The 17091-nt window shown below is 37.9% G+C and overlaps 1 protein-coding gene across 1 annotated transcript in view; it reads left to right on the top strand.

The window, feature by feature from the left end:
- ash1 (histone-lysine N-methyltransferase ash1) overlaps nucleotides 1–17091 on the top strand; it is a 272719-nt gene that overhangs the window by 213360 nt on the left and 42268 nt on the right. Inside the window, exons 12-13 of the mRNA XM_067137046.2 lie at nucleotides 3686–3833; nucleotides 11047–11386. Coding sequence (XP_066993147.2) covers nucleotides 3686–3833; nucleotides 11047–11386 — 488 coding nt within the window. The remainder of the gene's footprint in view (nucleotides 1–3685; nucleotides 3834–11046; nucleotides 11387–17091) is intronic.

Genomic DNA, 17091 nt, shown 5'->3' with positions numbered 1-17091 from the left:
AGGATCTTAAATTCAACCACTGACAGCTGATTTCATTACTTTAAAGGGGATATTATCTGTCGTAAGTGAGGAGTAGGATGCTGACACAGATGCAATATCGATACGGTACTACAAACAGATGCCTGTAGTCCAGATGACCAAGGCATGATATGTGTAAAGGATATTAGTCCACCTTCTGTCTAGCTTGTGAACTGTCGTGTTAAATCAAATTGAATTGAACATTTTATGTCAGTTTACAACACTGAAAACAAGTATGTCGCTCAGCAAGCCCAATACTATTGGAATTGATAGATCCAGTTCAGAAGATGGTGTATATAATTTATTGTTTCTTCCAAAAATACGCCCTTAAAGAAAACCACAGACAGCTGCGGTGCTAAGACATAATTGCTGAAGCGTATTTGGTAAGCGTGTCAATTGTATCACGTGTATACAGAGAAGCTGAAATGGCAAAAACACAGGGTTCCCTCAGAATTGTTCGTCTTGCCTCAAAAGCACATAGAAGTTATCCGGACACAAATAAAAGGAGAATTCGCTAAGATAAACACTACTTTCAGATTTTCAGACTTTGCAAACAATTAAATTTATATCGTAACTAGGGAGAACGGGATTTCTTGCATAAAACGCCCAAAGAAATTGCAGGAAGATGATTTTGCGAAGGAAATAGGTCAACTTGAAATTTTGGAATCAATTATAATTAACTTAGAAGGCGACAGTGATAGTGATACTGAAGATGATCAAAACTGATCGTGACGAGAGTGAAGAAGACATACCTTTAGTCGAGCCCATAAAATAGGAAGTTATAGGCTACAAAAGGTACATTCTTAGTGCCATGTGTGTTTGTCTCTCATATTTTTATTATGAGCTGTTTAGAGATCATATCAAGTTGTTGCTAGTCATCAGCCTTGGAAAAACATCGATAAATATTAGAACATGTTTTCTGATAGAACTGTTTCTTTGAAAGAAACTAAGAGGCTATATTTAAGCCTGTCCGCTACGAATTTCGAGACTGCAATAACCTGTGCATATCCTGGAAATTGATTCATGTTATTTTCTTTAACAAACTATAAAATGCAAACAACTCAGCAAAAAAAATATAATTTTTGTTTCTGTATATTCATAAAAATGTCCCCATTCTTTTTAAGTGCTCTTGAAGTCACAATAATAATTATTAAATTAAAGTTATAATGGTCCACCTTTTTCAGTACTATAATATGTAATATTATTGAATTATATTAATAAACTAGGGACTAGTTTCGGCCTTGGCTGGCCAACTTCAGCCTTAATGTAATAGATCTAATAACTAAACAAATGTATAAACACACAGTTGACATGAAAACTTATATAGAATCACGTAATTAACATTAAAATCTGGGATGAATTATGTGTAAAATCTGAAAATATAAATTAGGCTCTAAATTCTTAGCATCTGGAGTATGCTCATCATCCAGACTCTTTCTTGTATTAATATTCATAGAATTGTTAGTTCCATCACTGCTAATCATTACAATTTCAATTGCAAAACGGGAACTGGTAAAGTTGATTCAGTAGTCAGATCATCAATCACCAAATCTACTTTAGTGGTGTTAGCAGTATACAAGTCACTGGACACCACTGTAAATAACCACCAGTTGACGCAGAACTGCTAGATGATGTTTCTACATCAAGCAGCGTAAATAAAATTAAATGTTCCTGTAGTGCTTGTTAAAATAATGCTGAAATTCTGTTGGACATTGTCAGGACGGCATGTAAAGACATGGTTAAAATGACACATTCTTTGTGGTTGGTATAAATTCGCAATTGTTTAAAAAATTGTTACTTTTTTCCTATATCAAAATGTTACTTACTTAAAAAGCATGCCTCGTAAAATCAATCAAGGTATTTATGATGACAATTGGACTGCAGTGAGAATTGATGGTAGAATTAGTTCTTGGTTCAAGGTACTTATAAGGGTCAGACAAGGCTGTAATCTTTCAGCTTTGTTGTTCATAGTTTACATGGATCATCTACTGAAATTTATAAAGTGGTAGGGAGGGATTCAGTTAGCTGGAGATATAATAAGCAGTTTGGCCTATGCTGATGACTTGGTCTTAATGGGCAGATTGTGCTGAAAGTCTGCAGTCTAATATCTTGGAACTTGAAAATAGGTGCAATGAGTGTGATATGAAAATTAGCCTTTCCAAGACTAAAGTGATGTCAGTAGGTAAGAAACCTAAGAGAATTGAATGTCAGGTTGGGAATACAAAGCTGGAAGAGGTAGATCATTTCAAGTCTTTAGGATGTGCATTTTACCAGCATAGTAGTATAGTAAGTGAGATTGAATCAAGGTACAGCAAGGCTAATCCAGTGAGCTCACAGTTGTGATCAACAGTATTCTGTAGGAAGGAAGGAAGTCTACTCCCGTACAAAACTATCTTTACACCGGTCTGTTTTCAGACCAGTGTTGCTTTATGGGAGTGAAAACTGGGTGAACTCAGGATATCTTATTCATAAGTTAGAAGTAACAGACATGAAAGTAATGCAAATGATTGTTGGTACAAGCAGATGGAAACAATGACAAGAGGATACTCAGAATGAGGAGATAAAGGTTGAGTTGGGGAATGAACCCGATTGGTGAAGCTGTGCACATAAACGGGCTTCGATGGTGGGGTCATGTGAGGCAAGTGGAGGAAGAAGATGGGTTATCTAGGTGAATAATGGACTCTCTTATGGGGGTTAAGAGAAGTGGAGAGAGACCAAGACATGTTGATGTTGGTTAGACTCAGTTTCTAATGATTTAAAGATAACAGGTTTAGAACTAAATGAGGTTACAGTGCTAGTTACAAATAGAGGATTGTGGCAGAGTTTAGTAGTAACATAGATGCTTGCAGACTGAACACTAAAAGGCATAACAAGTTTTTAATTATGTATTTGTGTATGTTATGTTGTAAGAAGTTTCTATTTTTTATTTACAAACTTCTTAGTTGAAGTTTTACTATAAAATTCCTCTCCATTTACTGTATTTCGTTACAAAAGTCTGTAGGTTTGGTTCTTTTTTCTAGGCAACAAAGAAAAATCTTTTTCATACATCTGGATTAAAGGCATAATGAACAGTCATAATCGTTCTGCTAATAATTATAATGCATTAAATTTATTTTTAACTTCTTGTACATTATGTGAAAATGTTATTGAAAATAGGTAAAATATTGTACTTGAAATTCTTTTTCACACTACTAAAACTAAATTTCATGTGCCATGAACAGCCATGGAAATAATTTTCTCTCTAATCCAGACTGCTATCCAGCTCCAAAAATCAACATTTATCCCAATACTCTATGATCCCACAAAATTATGTAACTTAGCTATTGATGAACTTAAAAATTTAGATTGGGGTTTGATATTCCCACTGAATGAAAAGCCGCCTCTTGAGAAAGTCTCTTAAAACCATGCAATCATCATCATCATCATCATCATCATCATCATCATCATCACCATCAGCTGCCATTTTCAAAAGTTCACTTGTTATTACCATTGCACTTATAAATAATTGATGGATCACTTACTGTGTGTTGAAACCAATTGAAAAACAATAACTAGTTAAGGCAGTATTCTTAAACTGGGATGTAATTAGAGTCGTCGTATCTAAAATGATTCTTCATTACTCCATAAAATAGATTGTGCATGTCTATTTTCATCTCTTGTGTTGCAGGGGATACAGTGTATGTATTACGTGATATGATAGAAGAGAATGCACCAAAGACTTCACCGCCAACTAAACACACTTACAAAACAATAAAGGATTTCAAGTATACTGACTTTGATATTTTTCGAATAGAGCGACTTTGGAAAGATGAAAAGTAAGTATATGCCATTTATATCTCTTCACTTTTGTCAGAGAGAACTGTATAATAAACTGTTAAGAAACATTATCAGGTAATATTACTATAATGTAATCTTGAATTTGGATGAAAGGTATTCCTCCTCCTCTCTCTCCCCCCCTTGCAGTATCCTGTAGTATTTATACCTATGCATCACCCTCTCCCTTCCCCAAATGGGCTGTATAAACATTATGGCATAATGAAGTGTTTTAATATTTATTTTGCTTTGCATGTTCATCATCTAGCACAGTTTCCAGTCACTGGTCAGGTGTGTTTGGAGTATAAGTCTCTCCATCGTTTTCCCGTTGTTTCACCAGCTCTTTGTCAACACTCGGTTCCAGCCTTTTGCTCTCTTCTCAACTTGATTTCTCACTCCCTTCAGCCATCTATTTTCCAGTCTTCACCTCTCTTTTCAACTCAATTTTTCATTCCCTTCAACTATCTCATCGTTCAGTCTTCAAACTCCCGTGCTCTTACAACCCACCTCCATCTTGTCTGGTTGTCTAAGAGTCCTGTGTTTATTTGACATGCCCATACCATCTTAATTAAGGATTCTCCGTTCTTTCTTGCAAAAGGTCTTCAGTTAGTACTTCCCTCACTTTGTAATTTCTCACTTTGTCTCTTCTTTTTACAGTAAAATATCAGTATAACAAAATTTTGGGTACCTTAGGAATTAATTTGTTATAGTGGAATTTTGTTATGCTGAAAAATTGTGTTTAGAAAGGATGAAACAGTGTTGGGCTGACAAAAAGAAAAAGAAGAAAACCTCCATAAACCTGAATAAGTAGTCCTATGTTGGCTGCTAATAATAATAATAATAATAATAATAATAATAATAATAATAATAATTCAAAGCCTGTTTCCAGTCATTCGAGTGGGTCAGGAATGGAATGAATGAATGAAGCCCCCAGCTGGCGGCGAGGATAGGAATTATGCCGGCTGCCAAAGCCTGTCGCACTCATCTGGGGCAATGGTTAGTGAATGACAGATGAAATGATATTGGAGAGTGTTGCTGGAATGAAATATGACAGGAAAAGCTGGAGTAGCCGGAGAAAACTTGCCCCACCTCCGCTTTGTCCAGCACAAATCTTACATGGAGTGACTGGGATTTGAACCGCGGAACCCAGCGGTGAGAGGCTGGTGTGCTGCCGCCTGAGCCACGGAGGCTCCACAATAATAATAATAATAATAATAATAATAATAATAATAATAATAATGATAATAATGAAAGGAGAAGAGTTGGGAAGAAATTACACAAAAAATGGAAGCGGATGTAAGTGGCAGTAAAAGGATGCTGTATGGACTTATAAGAAGTAAGAGGACAGAAAGAGTTACCACAAAGCTAGTGAAAGAGGAAGATGGAGAACTGTTAACACACCCAGGAGATATAAAGAGAAGATGGAAGGAGTATTTTGATAAGCTATTGAATGTGAACAACTGTACAGGGGAGATAGAAGCAATACATTGTGAGGACTCAACAACAGAGGAGGATATAACAATGCGGGAGGTGGAGTTAGTGGTACAAAAGATGAAGATGGAAAAAGCAACAGGGATGGATGACATCAGTGTGGAAAAGATAAAGGCTGCTGAACCTGTTGATACGCAATGGTTGTACTGACTACTGAAGTGTATATGGAAACACAAATAGGTACCAGAAGACTGGGAAAGTGTTTAAGAAAGGGGACAAGAAAGTTTGTGGTAACTATAGAGGAATCACACTTATATCACAGGTAGTTAAAATACTGGAAAGGATATTAGAAAGAAGAATGAGAAGACAGATTAAAGGAGAGTTACAAGAGGAACAATATGGCTTTCAGGAATAGAAGATCTACAGTGAACCCAATCTTTAGCATGAGGCAGCTGATGGAAAAGAACTTGAAATATGGAAAGGATCTGGTCATGACTTGAAATATGGAAAGGATCTGGTCATGACTTTCATAGATATAGAAAAGTCATATGATAGTGTTCCCAGAGAGAAGGTTTGGGAAACCATGGTTAAAAAGAGACTTGGAAGAGAAATATTAGAAATGGTGCAAGCAACGTACAACTGTGTTTGCAGAGTACTGACCTCAGAAAGACAGAATGGTTTAGGAATAAGACTTGAGACTAAGATAGGATAGTGTGCTGTCACCTCTTTTGTTTATTATGGTCATGGACAAAACTGTAAAGGAAACAAAGGAAGCCTATGGAGATAAAGAGATTGAAGATACTGCTATTTGCAGATGATGTTGTGATCTGGGGAAAGGACAACAAAGAAGTGTAACAACAACTAGATGTACTGAACGAAAAAATTGAAAAGTATGGCATGAAAATCAGTACAGAGAAAAGCAAGACTATGGTGATGTCAAAAGAGGAAAGGCAAGGAAAGTGCACTGTGAAAATTGGAAGTCAGTGTCTGGAAATTGTGGACAGCTGTAAGAAGTGGACATGGAGATTAACAGGAAGGTACAGCAGAGTCATGCATTCTACCAGAGTGTAAGAAAACTTGTTTGGAGCAAAGAAGTACCAAGGAAAAGTAAAGAGATAATATACAAAATGTACTATGTACCCATACTGACTTATGCAGCTGAGACTTGGACTTTGACTAGCAGGCAAGAGAGTAGAATTCAAGCCAGTGATATGAAATTCCTAAGAAGTATGATAGGAAAGACAAGGAAAGGCAGAGTGAGAAATTAAGATGTTAGGAAGGAAGTTGGGATAGGAAAGCCAAATGAGAGAGTTGAAAGAATAAACTAAGGTGGTTTGGATATGTAAAGAGGATGGAGGAGAATAGCATTCCAAGACAGGTGGTGGAGGCAAAGTGCAAGGGCAACAGAGCAAGAGGAAGGCCTAGAACAAGGTTGATTGAATCAGTTAAGAGTGGCTTAAGAAGACTAAATTTAGACTGGGACAAGATCGTGGAAGGGAAGAGGAAGATGGAGAAGTGCTATAAATACCTCGACCCGGCAGGAGCTAGATAAGGGGAAATGATGACGATCCTCCCCCGTCCTCTTTACATGTCCAAACCACCTTAGAAGTGCCATGGCGGGAAATCATACAAGGATAGTCACTGTACTATGTTATAATGCAGGCTGAAGTTGGTACTTTCCGTTTAAGTACAGGGCATCTAAAATGTATACAGTACAGTAATTAAATTGAAATAATAAATAAGGTAGTTCAACCTATTCAATACAAATAAATACAAAATGTAGAGTTACATTCCTATTTAATTATAAGCGGAAGCGGTACCGGTTTCGACCCAAATCCGTGTCATCATCAGAAGATTCCATACTTTGGCCAGGATATCCTCTGCACCAGGGCCTTTCCCAGGCTTCATTTTGTTAATGACATTGCATACTTCTTCCCTAGTGATAGTGGGCATTGGTCCGTGAATAAGATCAGCTGTAGATAGAGGTGGATGAGGGAACTCGTTGTTGCATGTATTTATTCCTTTCAGCTACGTAGTATGTAGTGTCCCTTTTGTAGCAGGAGCTCATTTTTGTCTTTGATGTTGATAACATGACCTAGATCATGTGTGGTTGCATTGCAAGCAAGTTTGTAGATTCTGTTTGTGCTACCAGATTTATCCAGCTCATCGCAGATGACTTAGTAATGTGTTGCTTTTGCAGTTGCTACAGCTTGTTTTGCTAATTTTTTCTAAATCCTCCATGCAGCGTGTCTGGTGTCATGTCTTATAAGCAGCCTTTTTCTCCCTGGTTGCCTGCTGTACATCATTATTCCACCACCAGGTCTGCTTGTCAGTAAGGCGTTGATTTGATTTAGTGACACAGACAGTCCCGTGCGAATTGGAACAATGGATTTTTGTCATTATTTTCTCAATGGTTAGGGACAGTGTGCTACACATGATTTATTCTTAGTTCCTGCGCTCTTTACATGTTATTTGCACTGTTATTCAGTGATGTTTAATTTGTGTGGCGATTGTTGTGGTAGCGATGCATAGTTTTTCAAATGGATACGACTCGCAGGAAGCATAGTGTGATTATAGCATTATCTCAAAATACTTCTATGACACAAAGAGAGTTAGCTGCTAAATTTGTTGTCACTGTAGGCACTATAAATAGAATTATTCAGCTGTAAAAACGAATGGGCTAAATTTCACCAAAGAAAATTGGGAACTGTGGCAGGAAAAAGAAAACGATGCCAACTGATGACCGCTTTCTCCTCAGGAAAAGTAAATTAAACCCTAGGCTAACTGCTGTGGACTTGCCATGTGAATTGGGGGGGAAATCTCCATGTTTCTAATGTTCGCCGTAGACTTCTGTTAGCTGGAAGGAAAGCCTGCAAACCTTTAAGAAACATCGTCTAACTGGAGAAATGCGCAAGAAACGTCTTTTGTGGGCACATAGTCATCGGGACTGGAGAATGGAACATTGGAAGACAGTTCTTTTCTCTGATGAGGGTTACTTTCAAGTGCAGCGGCAGAGGGTTCAATATGTGCGCCGAGCAAATAATGAGGCAACAACTTCACATCATTTGCAACAGACCATAAAACACCCCATGTAAGAGATGTTTTGGGAGTGTTTCACACATGAAGGATTGGGACCCTTATTACTAGTTGAAGGGATGGTGAACTATGACCAGTACATTGAAATACTGCAAAGAAGAGTTTCTCCTGAGCTGCAGAAGAGGTTTCAGAAGAGGTTTTCAGCAAGATCTAGCTCCTTGCCATACTTCAAAGAAAGTAAAAAAGAAATTCAGCAAGAACAGTATTCTTGTTTTGGAGTGGCTAGGGAACACTCTTGACATAAATCCTACAGAAAACTAGTGTGCTACTTGCAAAAGGAGACTGGCAAAACTTGACTGTTCCACCAAAGTATGCATAGTAGTAGTGTCTAATTAAAGTGTAGTTTCATGATGCTGAACTGAAAAATATATGCTCAAAGCTTGTGCAATCAATGCCAAATGTGTGAAAAAACTTATAAAACACTAAGAAGGACATATTAGCTATTAGAAGGTATTCAAGTTGTTGTAAATAAATGGAAAAAAATGAAAAGTGTGTTCTTTATTGCTGTGTTCCGATTAATTCACACAGGACTGTAGGGTTGATTTGGCACATGTCTTGATGGATTCAGACAGTGTGTTCCAGCTATCTTCTATAGATGACATTATAAAATTTGAGATTGATGATTTCAGTGCTGCATTTACGTTAGCATGGTGTTCTACTAGTCTCCACCATTTATGCACTCAGTCTTCATGCTTGGATGTGTGATTCGAGATAATTAAAAAAAAAAAATTCTTTCTCTTCTTCGAGGCAGCCAGTCTGTGGAGCATAGCATGTTGACCTTCATTGACATCAGGCAGTCACTGATACATGCTACTTCAGAGATGCTGTCGCGTATCCACTGGTTTACAATCGCACCTTCACCATTTGCACTTTTCTTACCATTGTAGATTAGCTTGTAGCCATCTCTTGATTTTGCACCTGCCCATCTGGTTTCTTGAACTCAAACTATTTCTACATCATATGCTTCTATGTCCATATTGCACTGCTTCAAGGAGGCGGCCAATTCTCGGCTTCGGCCTGTCATTGTCCCAATGTTGACAGTGGCTAGCCTGATGTGATGTGATGTCTTTTGGTCTAGCTTCTTTAGCCGACGTTAACCACGTGTCTGTAGTCCTCATCTGTTTTCCACATCATGAAGTTTTTAAACTTGAACACATCATTCGGGCAAAATCGGTGCGCGTCACTTATAGAGGAGTCACCCTAGCATTTATATCCAAATGAAGAGTCTACTGCATGTTGATACGACAATAAATATCTCAACCGACGTGTTGCTCCGCCTGTCGTCAAGGGCATTTTATGCCTGCTGCCAGGATTTCTTGATTCTGCCCCTAACATGGGAACAAACACCGTTTGCAACTGCTCCTGACATGGAGTACAGATGCTGCACGGTGACTTTCAGTGGCATTCCCTCCAATTGAGGGACCACCACCCTCACAAAGGAGCACCTCCACCCATAGCTATTGACTCCTTCAGCGTGTTAGGTTATTTCCCTCTGCCCATCACTCGGCATAGAGACGCTGGCTGCTCAGTCAACTTTGTTACTGCATTAGGAGGAACCTGACCAGACACATCTGAAATTTTTTGTCAGTGATGCTACATAACTACTGTATTTTTGTTTAAGATGTTGATTTGAGTGTATGTGACGAAACACAATACGGATGTGAGGTTTTGGTTTGGTTTTCTAAAGAGTCCATGCGCGCTGCTTTTTCTGGAGAATGAATTTATTAGAGTCTTTAATTGTTAAGTACAAATTGTGGGGCTGTTGTTGTTACCAGATAATAACAAAGCGGTCCAAGGTACCAAGGTAGGGAACGAAGGCATTCCCCAGAGTGGAACCTTTCAACCAGTCTCACTGTAGGGGTGGAGGTTGACAGGTCCAGGGAGTCATCGTCAGACAAAAATAGATTGCAGCCAATTGTTGCTCTAGTGTCACGGAGGCTGGAGAGAACTAGGTCCAAAGTAGCATTCTTCCTGGTGGATTTCATATTATGCTGATAGAGATGGAGACCATTTATAAAGTTTGGTAAAATGCAAATGCCCAAAGGAGAGTTTGTAGTACCTGTAGTGTTTGATGTCCATTTGATAGAGGTGTTGAAATCACCCAGGTGAACTATTTCACTGTGGAACAGAAGCATTCATAAGGTGGTTTTGTAAAAACAGCTGAGAAGTATATTTTCAGGGCTAGCGGCTATTTCTATCCATATGATCTCGCAGTTAGTTTTGGAAATCTGTCCTATGTTTAGCCTTTAACCTGTTCTTAGAGGCTATTAATATACCACCCTCATGCTTTAGTCTACCATATTGTGGTCTGTCCTGGCTAAATATTTTAGTCTTCACCAAAACATATTTCTGGGCTCAATATTGTGTTGTTCAACCATGTTACAGTGAACATACAAAACTGACCTATGTTGGTTTATTAATGTTTTTCTGTATTCACTGGAAATATGATGTAACATCTTGCTGACCTTACAAAATCATTTCATTGAAATGTTCTAGAGAAGTGACCTTTTTTTTTATTATTTTTATTTTTTATTTTTCAGATTGTAGATCTGGTCACCCTAGTCCGATTAATTAGGAAATTATGTTACTTTGAACCAAAGTCTTCTGCTGTTCTTATTGTTTTATAAACCTTATTTTATATTGAAAGTTGAGTTTTATTTTATTTTATGTGGTTTTCTCTTGTTTTAGGGGTGAGAGATTTGCTTTCGGTCATCACTATCTTCGACCTCATGAGACATACCATGAACCTTCCCGGAAATTCTTTCCTAATGAAGTAATGCGGGTTCCCTTATATGAAGTTGTACCCCTTGATCTAATCATGGGGCACTGTTGGGTGCTTGATTTGAACACTTTCTGCAAAGGACGGCCTGTCGGAGCTACAGAAGAGCACATTTACATCTGTGAATATCGTGTGGACAAAAGTGCACATCTTTTTACAAAAATTGCAAAACCTAGACATTCTGTTTGTACAAAGGCATATGCATTTGAAACCTTTGATAGAAGACTGAAGCCTCAAAGAACTTATACGGTTAGTATAAAATTTTGTTTACTATGTGTATGAACCATACTTCTGTCACCCACTCCTCTTCATGAATTATTCTGTATTTTAATTCTTTTCAGTTCCTCTTCAGGATTCACAGTCTGCACATATGTGATTGTTGATAGCGGCGTCCTTGGTTATTCCTGTCATTGTTCCTTTTACTTGTCATAGGTAGAGCCCTGCACGGATATACAAAATAATATCCGCACTTGCACTTCCTTCATCCGCATCCGCGAATGGATATCCGTATCCCCAAAATGGTTATCCGTGGATAATTTAAATAGTTAACAGTAGTACATTACACCCAAGGTATTAAAACGGATAGATCTGTTAACATAATACAATAGGCCTGACACCTGTTACCAGAACCCTTACAATCACAGGTTTATGAGGGATTTTCTCTTGCGACAACTACCGACGTATTGACCTTTGTTCCTTGCTTCCATTAATTGCAGGCAGGAGCCAGTTAGGCTTAGGTCAGATTTACTGCTTTATGGTTTCTAGGCTCTTTATATATCACTATTCTCCCATACCAATGTCAAGTGTCGCCTAACCACAAGCAAAAACAAGAGTATAACGGAGCAAAACTCAATAAACATCATATATTTATTTATTTATTTATTTATTTATTTATTTATTTATTTATTTATTTATTTATTTATTTATTTATTTATTTATTTATTTATTTCTTCTTCTTTTATGACCACATAGGATCACTTTAGTCAGACCGTTGTTCAGGTCTCTTTGAAGGGATTGTTCGGGCTTTGTGGTCCTCCCAGTACTTCTTCAGACGCTCTGATCTTCGTACCCTTTCCTCAGTTGAAAATGTGCGTGTTGTTGGTTTGTTTTATGTAAGGGTAAAGCAGAGATTTGTATTCTTGAGTTTTGTATTAAATTTTATCTTATTTGTGGTGTCTTCTGTTGTAAGGCCTATTTCTTTCAGATCCTCTCTTACTTCTCTGATCCATTTACATCCTGTTGTGGTATTTTTTGAGACGAGATTGTGTTGTACTAGTTGTTTCAGAAGTCTCGAATCCTGCATCCTCAGGATATGTCCAAAGAATCCCAGTCTCCTCTTACGCATAGTATCTGTAATGGGTTCTAGCTCTTTGTACACGACTTTGTTAGGTATTAATCGCCACTGTCCATCTTTCTGGTATTTTTTGTTGATGCAGGTTCTTCCAATCCTCCTTTCAATTTTCTGAAGTCTGTCAGTCTTTGATTGTTTATTCAGGTAAAAGAGAGTGTTTCTGCTGCATATGTAGCTTCCGGTTTTATAACTGTGTTGTAGTGTTTTATTTTTGTATTTATTGATAGACATTTCTTTTTGTAGATATCCCATGTTAATTTTTGTGCTTTAGCTAATCTATTTGTTCTTATTTGGATTGAGATTTTATCATTTAGGTTTTGTGTTATTACTTCTCCAAGATATTTAAATTGAGTTACTATTTTGATTTTATTACCATTTATGGTGACTTCTTTTAGCTGTGTTGGTTTTTGGGGCATAATTTCTGTTTTTTCAAATGAAATTTTGAGGCCAATTTTATTTGCAATATTTTGAAGTTCTGATATCTGGGTTTTTGCTTCTTTTATGTCCACTGCTAGTAATGCTAAATCGTCAGCAAAACCCAGGCAATTTGTTTTGATTTTTCATCCAATCTTTATTTTGGGGGGACATTTCCTAAACCATTCCCTCATTACCATTTCTAGAGCACAGTTAAATAATGGTGGTGAGAGCCCATCTCCCTGCCGTAGTCCAGTTTTAATTTCAAATGTCTCTGATGTTTCACCCCTAAACTTCACTTTTGATTTGGTGTTGGTGAGAGTCAATTTTATCATGTTTATTAATTTGGGGTGTAGTCCAAGGTGTCTTAAAATTTTAAACAGAGATTCTCTATGGATGCAATCATAAGCTTTCTTGAAATCTACAAATGTTATCACCATATCTCTGTTTCTTCTCCTGTTATAGTCCATTATCAACTTAAGACTCATGATCTGATCAGGACAGCTCCTCCAGGGTCTGGATCCTCTTTGATATTCTCCTAGTTCTTTCTCAAGTTGTAAACTTATCCTATTAAGGATGATTATTGAAAATATTTTGTATGTTATGTCTAGGAGCGAAATTCCCCTGTAGTTATTAGGGTCGGTTTTGTCTCCTTTTTTGTGCAGTGGATGAATGAGGGCTGTTGTTCAGTTCTTCTTTAATCCAGATAGAGACAAGTTGTTGATGGAGGGCAACTTTTGCTGATGTTCCTGCATATTTCCAGATTTCTGCAAAGGTCTGATCTTCTCCTGGCGCTTTGTAGTTTTTTAATTTATTCAGAGTTTGGTAGACTTCCTTTATTGTGGGGGGATTGATGGTCCTGGTGATGTTTTTATCGGGGTATTGGTGTCCAAATGAAGGAGTTCTGTAGGTTCCTCACAATTTAAAAGTTTGTTGAAGTGTTTAGCCAGAATTTCTGCATTGTCTTTATTGTTATGGGCCAGCTTACCATCTTCATCCTTCATCAGCAGGGTTGGGGGTTCATATTTTTGGAGCTGCTTTCTGAAGGTTTTGTAGTAGTCCCTTGATTGAGTTTTATTGAATTGTTCTTCAATTAACTGCAGGGTGTCCTTATGATGTTGTCTTTTTATTCTTCTTAAGACTTGGGTAGTTTCTTTTCTCTGTTTTACTAGCTTTTGATAGGATATTTCTGTTTTTTGGGACTGATGTAATAGCCATACCTGATGTCTTTTCTCCACTGTTTCATCACATTCACTGTTCCACCATTGGCATTTTTTACATGGTTTAATTCGAGCCAGGTCTTCTGCAATTTGTATAAGGTTGTGTACTAAGTCTTCAAGTTTATCTGTGATTTTTATTTTTTCAGTTGCTTTCTGGTAATTTTTGTTGTTGATTAGCTGGGTAGGATCTATTTTTCTTTTAGTTTTAAGGGCTTGCTTTTGTTGTCTCTTCTGGGGAGTGATTTTAATTTTAACTACGTAGTAATCTGAACCTGTGTCTATTCCTCGGAGGACTTTGACGTCATAGATCTCTTTGTGGTGTTATTTGTCCACGCAGACGTGATCCAGTTGCCATTCTCCTTTAGTGTAGTCAGGGTGTATCCATGTTTTGAGTTTTTTAGGTTTCCTCTTAAAACATGTAGATTTTGAGATTAAATTATGGTTTCTACACAGGTCAGCTAGTCTCTCCATTTTTATTTGTTTTCTTGTGTGCTGGCCATTTTATTTATTTTTTTTTTAATTCGTTAGGGCCATCTATGGACCACGGTGCTTGTGTTTTAGCTGTTTCTTGAAGTCATCGTCGTTGTTTGCCACAATTGGTGTTCTTATTTATTTATTTATTTATTTATTTATTTATTTATTTATTTATTTCATGTCAGTGTGTTGAAAAAAGCTTAAAATATAAATAAGGTATTATTTACAAACAAAACAAAATACATTTTATGTCACAAAACATGTTTCACAAAATGTCTGCCCAGAAATGGGCAACAGAAATTTCCTCTTCAGTGGCTTCAATCAAGTCTTGAAGTGTACAACGAACAGGGCAGGACTGACAGTCATACAGGTGTTGGGTAGTTTGTTGCTCCCCACAATCACAGAAGTCTGACTGATCTTTCAAATAACCCCAATAAACGTCATTATTTGGTAATTATCATCAAAATTATCCGCACTGTCATACAGTTTGTATCCGCCGTGACACTAAATCCGCGGATATCCGCATCTGTGCAGGGCTCTAGTCATAGGCTCTCTGTTAGTGTGTTACCTAACCCTGTTCGTCATATATATTAAATTATTGGAGTTATCTTTCATTATCATTTGTCATTGAGAGGTTCTGTTCAAAGTGGTTATGGCTTCCATTTACTGTTGAATAGCCTTCTATCAGTGTGTTCAATTAACATGTAAGCAGTATCAAAGTAAAATATTCTGTACCATTTATAATTTTGAAAATTGAAACATGACTTTCTCTGTAAAATGTTCATTGCCAACCCTACCATTATATTGAATTGTCAGTGTATTTTATATGTGTATTCAATGCAGTGAAAAGTTGGCTTGGCTCTTTTATCATTCTCGTTAACAAGAAATTTTATAAGAATGACGTTCGAAAGAAAATTGGAGAAACCTGTATTTGTCCACACCGAGCTCGATAGCTGCTCGCTTAAGTGCGGCCAGTATCCAGTATTTGGGAGATAGTGGGTTCGAACCCCACTGTCGGTAGCCCTGAAGATTGTTTTCCGTGGTTTCCCATTTTCACACCAGGAAAATGCTGGGGCTGTACCTTAATTAAGGTCACGGCCGCTTCCTTTCCTCTCCTAGACCTTTCCTGTCCCATTGTCGCCGTAAGACCTATCTGTGTCGGTGCGATGTGAAACAAATAGCAGGAAACTATTTTTTTCTTCTCAGAGTTCTTTGGTGTGCTTTGGTGTTTAGTAGTGCTGTTTTGGCAAGATTTTTCCATCCTTCTTTGAAGACTTGTCAAGACTGACTGACTAGCAATCTCCAAGATGCTATTATTTGCTTTGTTCTGTAAGTCAGAATTGTGTCTCTCTGTCTCTCGTGTACTGTGATAATTTGAAATGTATATTGCAATGCGGGCAGCCTCCACGTCTGCCATTTCAATCTCTTACTTCGGGCGGGACCATTGCGTGAAACAGTGACATCACTATAGGGCCTATCACCACCTTTCAATGCCACACCACCCATGGTCGAGTCTAGGCGCAAGGCCGGCCCCCTCTCTATTCGGCCGTGGCAGCGCGGGGACCAAATGGAAAATACAAGAACAATTAACCTGGAGCCTTCTACCTCGCAAGGTTTCTGGATGTATCCAGCCTCCGGACTGTTCTGGAACAGCTGGCCCAGGTATATAAATCGGGTGAGACATGCGAGTGCGGTTCATTTGGTGTGAGTTAGTTGAGCTTCGTCAGTGAGTTAAGTGGTGACAGTCTGAGAGTGAGTTGACAACCTATAGAGTATTCATTCAGCTTGTCTGTCGCCATTTGGGGACTCTTGGGCCAGCTGATTTGTAGCAAATGTTGAGTTCTGAAGCGGTGTGGAAGAGAACACTGGATATTGTCAGGGGATAGGGAACAGAGGTTCTATTGGAGTGAAAGGGGAGCATAAGTCAACCTGAACTGAACTGGGAGACTGACGTGTGCAGGCTGTGAACTGAGGATTGTGACTGTGGCAGCAACTGTGTGACTCTGTGAGGCTGTGAGTGCTAGCGGAGAATATGAAGTGTGAAGTAGTGTGAATGAACAGGGATAATTGAGAGAGAGCGCGAACTTTGTAATTGTGCGACTTGTAAGTTGGGATCCTGATATGCCAGTGTGTATTAATGTTTAGATTAAGTACAACGTAATTAGATAATAAATTTTAGAAGTTAAATGCTACCAGTTTCTCTGTTCATCGATCTACCCTGCCGAGATATTACAATATGTTTTATACAAAAACAGTACATCAATATCTTTCTGTTTGAAGCAAGGGAATATGTTCCGCACCAGTAATACAATCCAATGAAGATGAATGGCAGCAGAAGGGACAGCAAACACATGAGCTAACAAAAGTAGTCAGTCATTGTAATGTTATTGTTAATAAGTTTTAGGGGCTTGGGACGTTGTAGGTCATAACATTTTATTATCTTCTGGCTTCTTTGAGTTCTAGGCTTTCAGCCCCTCTGTTATGATTCCCTTCTT

The sequence above is a fragment of the Anabrus simplex genome, chromosome 1, assembly GCF_040414725.1.
Source record: "Anabrus simplex isolate iqAnaSimp1 chromosome 1, ASM4041472v1, whole genome shotgun sequence".
Classification (NCBI taxonomy): domain Eukaryota; kingdom Metazoa; phylum Arthropoda; class Insecta; order Orthoptera; family Tettigoniidae; genus Anabrus; species Anabrus simplex.
Note: the sequence above shows the minus strand (reverse complement) of the source record. Positions and strands in the feature narration are given on the sequence as shown.